The sequence below is a fragment of the Adiantum capillus-veneris genome, chromosome 16 (genome assembly GCF_014529385.1).
Source record: "Adiantum capillus-veneris isolate H3 chromosome 16, ASM1452938v2, whole genome shotgun sequence".
Classification (NCBI taxonomy): Eukaryota; Viridiplantae; Streptophyta; class Polypodiopsida; order Polypodiales; family Pteridaceae; genus Adiantum; species Adiantum capillus-veneris.
Window position 1 is genome coordinate 65,078,409 of NC_140946.1, and position 8,766 is coordinate 65,087,174.

The 8,766-nt window shown below is 43.1% G+C and overlaps 2 protein-coding genes across 2 annotated transcripts; both read left to right on the forward strand.

Annotated features, from left to right (window-relative positions):
• The first annotated feature begins 5,159 nt into the window (after positions 1–5,159).
• On the forward strand, positions 5,160–7,039 carry LOC147439185 (uncharacterized). Its single transcript, XM_086483982.1, has 3 exons — positions 5,160–5,577; positions 5,919–6,544; positions 6,665–7,039. The coding sequence occupies exons 1-3, from the start codon at positions 5,160–5,162 to the stop codon at positions 7,037–7,039; spliced, it is 1,419 nt and encodes a 472-aa protein (XP_086340108.1).
• A 62-nt stretch (positions 7,040–7,101) lies between these two features.
• Positions 7,102–7,815, forward strand: LOC147439186 (uncharacterized). The gene has a single exon (XM_086483983.1). It carries the CDS (start codon positions 7,102–7,104, stop codon positions 7,813–7,815), a length of 714 nt encoding a protein of 237 aa, XP_086340109.1.
• The last annotated feature ends 951 nt before the right edge of the window (positions 7,816–8,766 follow it).

Sequence of the window (8,766 nt, forward strand, 5' to 3'; positions counted from 1 at the left end):
CTCACCATTGCAGCCTTCCTTTATCCTCCCGGCTACTGCAGCAGCGCACGCCATCCTCCTCCGGGCTACTGTAGTAGCGCACGCGGGCTGTCATCGCTTCTCATCGCCATCGTCATTTTTGTGGGCTCATCGCCAGCTGAGCTGGCTACTGCAGTAGCACATCCTCCTCCGGGCTACTGTAGTAGCGCACGCGGGCTGTCATCGCTTCTCATCGCCATCGTCATTTTTGTGGGCTCATCGCCAGCTGAGCTGGCTACTGCAGTAGCACATGCGGGCTCAACATCCTTCTCCCGACGTCTGCAGCAACGTCATCGTCATCTCTACGGGCTCTCATAGACATTGGCCCTTTGAAGACGTTTAATATAACATTTCATTTCACCTCCTTCCTCTCCACGTGAGATTGAGTCTGTGAGCTTGAAGTGGCCAATAAGCTTTGAACCACTGATTGCAGCCAGTATTTGTGGATGCCCACGAAGTCCCCCATCACGGCCCACATTGTGATCGAGAATGCCTTGCCACATGTACTAGTGTTGCCACTATCCTCCTTTATCGCATGCAGACATACGTATATTCTCTCTTACGGTAGCCGCCAACGGAATGCACTGATTGCGGGAAATGTCCAGCTTGAAGTGGCCAATATAACATTTCATTTTAACTCCCTCCTCTCCACGTGAGATTGAGACTGTGACTTATCATGATCAATGCCCGAGGGTGTTCGGCATGCAGCAGTGACCACAGAACCTCATGCCCTTGCACCCGCCCCTCACAGCTCTCAGCATGGCGCGGTGTTGACCACCGACTCTCACGCAGGCTCGCCATTGCAGCCTTCCTTCATCCTCCCGGCTATTGCAGCAGCGCACGCCATCCTCCTCCGGGCTATTGTAGCAGCGCACGCGGGCTGTCATCGCTTCTCATCGCCATCGTCATTTTTGTGGGCTCATCGCCATCTGAGCCGGCTACTGCAGTAGCACATGCAGGCTCAACATCCTCCTCCCGGTGTCTGCAGCAGCGTCATCGTCATCTCTGCGGGCTCTCATAGACCTTGGCCCTTTGAAGACGTTTAATATAACATTTCATTTCATCTCCCTCCTCTCCACGTGAGATTGAGTCTGTGAGTCACTGTTCAGGAAAAATGTGTTTCAACTTACTATCGTTTGAGTTTTAGACTGGATCAGAGCCCTTTGTGAGTAGGGCTAAGCACTGCACAACAAGACAAATAAATTAAAGCGTACCTCACTCGCAGACTAGAACAGCTACCACCGGACACTAGCTGACACTCTTAACAGTTGAGGGTTTGAGATAAGCGCTGACAACATCTCTAGCGCACTCTGTACCACCGGACACTAGGTGACACTCTTAGAACAATATGACACTCTTAACAGTTGAGGGTTTGAGATATGGCAGCCGCTCTCTTGGCCCTAACCAAGTTAGGCATATCCCACAATCAGTGCATTCCAAGAGACGACATCCTACACACAGGCTTTGGCTATTGCTCTCTCTATGGCCACCTTGCGCCATAGAGAGGGAGGTATAGAGAGGTGGATAGGGGAAAATAGAGATAGAAATAGATAGAGAGAAAAACATGTATAACACGGTGCTAAATATATATCTTATTCTTTCTTACAAAAATGGAGCACGTGCTTACCTCTGGAGGAGATTCTTCCGAGGTGATATTTTCTACCCTAGAGAGAGATCCAAGAAACAATTTACGAAATGCCAAGCGCGTTGCTCGAGGTGGCGATGGACCTGCAAAGAAGCAATTTGTAGATGGACTAGGTATCATCCACACAGTATGCTCCAAAATTCAAGCCTCATGTGACAGAGCGGAGGCATCACAGGTTTCCTATAGAGAGAGCATTCATTGGTTGAGCCATTCACAATATGAGCAAGGGGTTTATCTTCATCGTCTAGAGGAGCGGATGCAGATACAGATTAATGGTATTTTGCAGCAACAGAGCTCAATGCAAGGACAACTTTCTCGCATAGAAAGCAACCAGGCAAAAATCATGAGTCTCTTGGAGAGGTCCGTTCTTGACAAGGATAGCATTGATTTCAAAAGCATTGTACCTGAATTACGAAGTACTAGCAACAAATTGACCGCCGTAGAAGTACAACATACAACAGGTGTCTCCAGAGTTAGATCTATCTCAAACAAGCTCCATGCATTGGTAACGACCCATTGGCCCAAGAAGGGGATTAATGTCGTTGGAGATTTTCCATCCAGTTCAAAGCAGGGCAACCCTTGCAAGAAGTGAATTATGTAATCGATAGTAATACTCACTTCTTTCTCATTATAGACTTAGCGGATCTATATTTTGGTGGCTTTGGCGATATTGACTACATTTTGGGGGAGGCTTATGTATGTAGTGGATACCAATTTGCTCACGACTCTTGGTTGTCTTCTTTGGATACTACATTCTCAAAGGATCTCCATAATTGTAGTATTTTTGTTGCCACTGTGTCTTTTGGGTCACACCTCCCGTTCCCTACCCCCCCTCGCCCTCTCTCTCTCTCTCTTTCTCTCTTTCTCTCAAGTTATGTTGGAGTGAAACTCTCTCTCTCCCTCTCTCTCTCTCTCTCTCTCTCTCTCTCTCTCAAGTTATGTTGCAGTGAATCTCTCCCCTCCCTCTCTCTCTCAAGTTATGTAGCAGTGAATCTCTCTCTCCCTGTATCCCTCTCTCTCTCTCTCTCTCTCTCTCTCTCTCTCTCTCTCTCTCTCTCTCTCTCTCTCTCTCTCTCTCTCTCTCTCTCTCTCACACACACACACACATACACACAAAGTATTCTAGGTGTGTGCAATGTCTGACTTCTTTCTAGGTATGACAAATGTGAAGCACTTCATAAAGCACAAAAAGTGGGAGAGATCTTCCTATATAGGATGCCGTCTCTTAGAATGCATTGATTGCCAGATATGCCCAATTTGGGTAGGGTCAAGAAGCTCTGGGCTATTTTTGGCAGATGCAAAGCGAGAGTGTCTCTCCTAATGTAATCACATGCACACCATTGCCGATGTGGTATTTGCTTTTGATTGCATAAACGGAATGTACACAACAACCCAAACCTCAATGCAACTCTACCAACTCAAATGGGGACCTGTCACCATGGTAACTCTTCATAATGAAGCACTTCGGGGCTGATTTGGATGCACCTTTGAATCCGTCTTGAGCAAAGGTTTCCAATGGTCAATAATGGGTTAACGTGGTGACTCCTCAAGGGTCACGGGACCTCAGTCGGGTGAGAATCCAGTTGACGTGCAAACTGGCGCGTTGTAACCAATGCGGAAAACTGTCGGCTGAAACTTAACCGACAATCGTCGGTGGGCTAATCAGATGGACTCGCTCCCACAACTATATCCTTAGTAGTAGTTAGATAAGATATAGAGAGACAGATATAGAAGTATATAGACATTTACCATGTGGGTTGGCAAGCCTCCTCTCACTGACTCTCTCAAAGAAAGATAGACATAGTTGGGAAATCCTTTCTTCTCCATACTCTCTTCTTAATTCTCTAGATACTAACCTGTATATACCTGTGAGTACTTATAAGAGTTCTTTCTTGGACAGATGGCTATTGGTCCAAAGGTGTTGTCTCCTGGGCATGCAAGACGTAGTAGGATATGTCAAGCCTCTCGAGCTACGCGACGTGCAGCAGTGCGAGATAGAGTTCGACGTTCTCTGGGTGAGATTGATGTGCCTCGCTGGGAAGATTGCCAGCATTTGATAAATGTGAATCGATGCAATGAATTTCCTCAGGGAAGGATTGCATTGGATGTAGATAACGAGTCAATTCTCTCGCAAAGTTATGTAGGGATTGAAGTGGAAGACAATTTGGAAGCCAATAATGGAGATGTTCTTGAGGAGCCTGTAATTGTCTCCAGAGAGGGAGATTACTCCAAAGTTGAGACACTTTGCCTATCTATCACTTACTTATATTCTAAGACCACTTCCTTGATGCATATCTCTATGTTATCTATTTCTAATGAAAAGTGTATTCTTCACAACATAGGCAACTTGGATTTTGCATGCTCCTTTTGTGGTGCTTTATCTTGGAAAATGGAAGCAAAGACCATTCGCACATTTGTGGGGAAGAGTTGTTGCAACTCAAGAAATGTTTCTTTGCCGCCATTAAGTGAACCTCCTTTAGAATTAAGGGAATTGATGCACGGGGGTAATACTAGAAGTAGAAAATTCTTGAAACATATCAGAGCATACAATAGTGTGTTGGCATTTGCTTCTTTGGGAGCTCATATAGATGAATCTCTCTGCTAGAGAAAAGGAATCTATACCTTCAAGGTGCATGGATCTATTTATCATAACATTGGTCCATTGATGCCAGAAGAGCGATCAGGTCAAATCCCTCGCTTTGCTCAGTTGTATTTTTTTGACACTGAGAATGAGTTGCAAAACAGGATGAGTCATGTTTCTAAACTCAAACCAGATGTTTTGGAAAGCTTGCAATCGATGATGCATCGAGTAAATCCGTATGTTCAAGCTTTTAGGGGGTTTTCTACGATGGTCCAAACTTCCAATATTCCGGATATTAGGATGGTCATTACTAAGAAGTGTACAAATGGCTGGCAATATGTTGCTCGAACAAGTGTGGAAGTTGTTGCAATCATGGCTGGTCAGGGTGAAGAGAGCAACATTGGCCATCGTGATATTGTGTTGAATCTTTTGGGTGGTGGTCTAAAACGAATCTCAAATTGCCATAGGTCATACATGCCTCTATTATATGTGTTGCTATTTCTAAATGGTGAAGAAGGTTGGAATCCTTACATACCCCAAGTGAACAGAGCGGAAGTAAGCAGAGAGTGAGTAAATGGAACTACAAAGTATATTTCTACAATGGATTTCTACAAGTATAGATTGCAAATTAGAGATGACACGACACAATGTCTTTTACGTGGTGGTAGGCTACTGCAACAATATATTGTTGATGCATATAGTTGTATGGAGGAGTTGAGGCTTTTGTGGGTTCGTAATCATCAAAGTGAACTTTGCAGTGAGGTGTATCAAGGCTTGACAGATATGGTTGGAGCAAGAGATAGAACAAGGGATGATAGAGAGCTGTTATTGGCTGCTAATGTTGGAAGAAGGGTTGTATTGCCTTCTTCGTATGTTGGTGGCCCTCGCTATATGCACTAGTTGTACCAAGGTGCCATGGCAATTGTACGCAAGAGAGGAAAACCTAATCTCTTCATTACATTCACATGCAATCCTGGATGGAAGGAGATACAGGATGCATTACTACCTGGACAAACATCCAATGATCGTCCTGATCTTATTGCCCATGTTTTCTACCATAATTTCAAGGATTTGATGGGCTTTCTGATTAAGAGAGCTATTTTTGGTAAGGTCATTGGACACATTTTTGTGATTGAGTTCCAAAAGAGAGGCCTTCCTCATGCTCACATTCTATTGATACTTGCATCTGAGCATAAACCAACAGAGACATTGCATTATGATAAGATTGTGTGTGCGGAGCTACCTGATAAAGTAATGTTTCCACAGTTGTATGATGTTATCAGTCGGTGTAATGCGCATGGCCCGTGTGGAAACTTGAATAAGAATGCTCCATGTATGAAATATGGGAAGTGCAGGTTTAAATATCCTCGAAGCTTCAGTGCATCGACTACTATGGCTAGGGATGGATACCCAACGTACATGAGGAGGGATGATGGAAATTACATTGTTCGTAATAAAGTGCAAATGATTAATAAATGGATTGTTCCATACAATCCATTTTTGTCAATAAGGTACAATGACATATCAATGTGGAGGTTTGCTCCACTATATCCTCTGTGAAATATCTCTACAAGTATGTGTATAAGGGACATGACAGGGCCATTGTTGTTCTACAAGATAGTGAAGGGCTTCTAAATTAAGTTACAAACTATCTTAATGCTCGATATGTATCAGCATCTGAGGCTATCTGGTGTATACTTGGGTTTCACATGCATCAAGAGAAACCTGACATACAACGGCTCCAAGTTCACTTGCCTCATCAAAATCAAGTCATCTTTAGCGACAGAGCGACTGTACAGAGTGTGGTGGAGGGAGATGTCAGCAAAAAGACAACGCTCACTGAGTGGTTTGTTGCAAATGAACAATATCCAGAGGCCAACGATTTGTTGTACATAGACTTCCCAACAAAGTGGGTTTGGAAGCCAGCAAGTAGAACATGGACTCAAAGACAGATTGGTGGCATGATTGGAAGAATGTACCACATTGTTCCCAATGCTGGAGATTTGTACTATTTGCGTATGTTACTCAACATGTGCAAAGGATGTAAGTCTTTTGAGGATATTAGAACCTTCAATGGACGAGTATATGACACATTTAAAGAAACATGTAATGCACGAGGATTACTGCAAGTCGATGATGAATGGTTTCTTTGTTTGGAAGAAGCTTCTTTTCAGCAAACAGGGCAACAATTGCGCCTACTGTTTGTAGTCATTTTGGTTTTTTGTGAACCAATACATCCTGGTGCATTGTGGAATCGCTTCTGTAAGGAGATTTCTGAGGACCATGTATATCATATGAGGGTTTGCACAAATGATGCGAATATCTGTGAACATATGGCACTGAACCAAGCTTTGTCAAACTTAGAGACGGTGCTTCAACACTATGGAAAGAGGATCTCGGATTATTCTGGAATGCACTAGGTGGATCACACCTTGCAAATTATGAGTGAGCATGGAGTGCTTGCTGAAGAGTTCATGTATAACAAAGAGGAACAAAGAGTATTGTCTGCTCGAATGGAATCATCTTTCAATATTGGGCAAAGGGAAGCTTACAATCGGGTTTTACAAGCAGCTTGCATGAGCAGAGGGACTGTTTTTTTCTTGGATGGGCCAGGTGGAACGGGAAATACTTATCTCTACAATGCTTTGCTCTCTCGGATACGCGGAGAGTCCAAAGTTTCTTTGGCATGTGCATCGTCCGGGATTGCAACACAGCTTCTCGAAAATGGAAGGACTACACACTCTAGATTCAAGATCCCTATTGATATAACTTCTGAGTCCACAACATTAAAGTAATTAACATCCATCTTGTTGAGCTGTTGCGAATGATTTCACTGATCATATGGGATGAAGCCCCCATGGCTCATAGACACGCTTTTGAGGCTCTTGATAAGACACTAAGAGATGTCATGAAAAATGACATGTTGTTTGGTGGAAAGGTTCTCCTCCTTGGTGGTGATTTCAGACAGATATTACATGTTGTGCGCAAAGGGGGAAGAGAAGACATTGTTAATGCATCTTTGTGCCAGTCATACATTTGGCAACGTACAAAAATCATGCATCTAACACAGAATATGCGAGTGGTCAATTGTTTAAGTATTGTTATTGAAAGAGAGTTTGTGCAATGGACACTTGATATTGGTAATGGCGATGTTTGTGATGGGGACATACTTGATAATGTGGCCATGTCGGCTTGCATGATGCTACCACAAAATAATTTGCAAGCATTGGTTGCTTGCATATATAGAGACCTTGAAACACAGACTTGCCATGCATCTTTTTTCAAGGATAGAGCAATTTTGGCTCCACGGAACGATGAGGTGGATACTATAAACAATTTGGGCTTGCAGCAATTTCCTGGTACTTATAATGAATATGTCAGTGCGGACTTAGTGTGTGAATCAAATTGTGATAGCATTTTATTCACAAGTGAGTTTGTAAATAGTTTAGATTTTGGGGGAGGCTTTCCACCGCATGTTTTACAATTAAAACAGAATGCTCCAGTTATGTTGCTTTGCAATTTGGATCCAAGAAGTGGTCTTTGTAATGGGACACGCTTGATTTATAAGTAATTCCACAGCAAAGTGATTGAAGCAAAAATCATTACAGGGTCACATGCAGGAAATGCAGTGTTCATTCCAAGGATTGATTTTCTCATGGGATCTAGAGAAGGTCTCCCTTTTGATTTGAGACGCCACCAATTTCCCCTACGTTGTGCTTTTGGGATGACAATCAACAAGGCGCAAGGCCAAACATTGGGGGTTCTTGGATTGTATCTCCCAACACCTGTTTTCACCCATGGTCAACTATATGTGGCAATGTCTCGCGTGAGATCCTCTTCTGCCATCAAGGTTGTGGTTGGTGATAGTCACTTAACAAGCATTAGTAGACATGGAGATCAAAGAACATACACTTCTAACATTGTCTACAAAGAGGTGTTGCAATTGACCTGTCCCCTGCCACCCCCTTGCCATGGGGTTTAACGTGGCTGGATATGTTCCATCCAATAAAAAAGCAAGGTGACTCTCGCAACTATTTCTTTCTCATTTACAAGCTTAGTATCTTCTTATGAAACATGGTGTAGCCTCAAGCAAGGTATATTCGCTGAAACAATTGACTAAGATTTATTAGCGTTGAGAGATTTATGCTTCATGTGCTTTTTCATGAATTTCTAATCCTTTATGTATATGTATATGTATGAATGAAGATGGATCCTAACACCTCTGTGACTTACACACTAGGGAGATGACCTCGACACGTCCGAGGTAAAATATTGTATATGTGTGTTTGTGACATTTCGATACTTTAAAGAATTTAAATCTCACAGTCAACGATTATGTATTAGATCCACCATTATGGAGGGGTCCAATCATAGCCATGCAGGTGATTCATCTACTCGAGGCTTGGATGTAGCAAGGTAACAATGTTGATGTTGATATAGTAAAGTAATAGCTTTTGTGTATCAAAATAACTGTCTATACTAATAGCTTTTTGTTTGGCTCTAGATCACAGTATTACCCAGA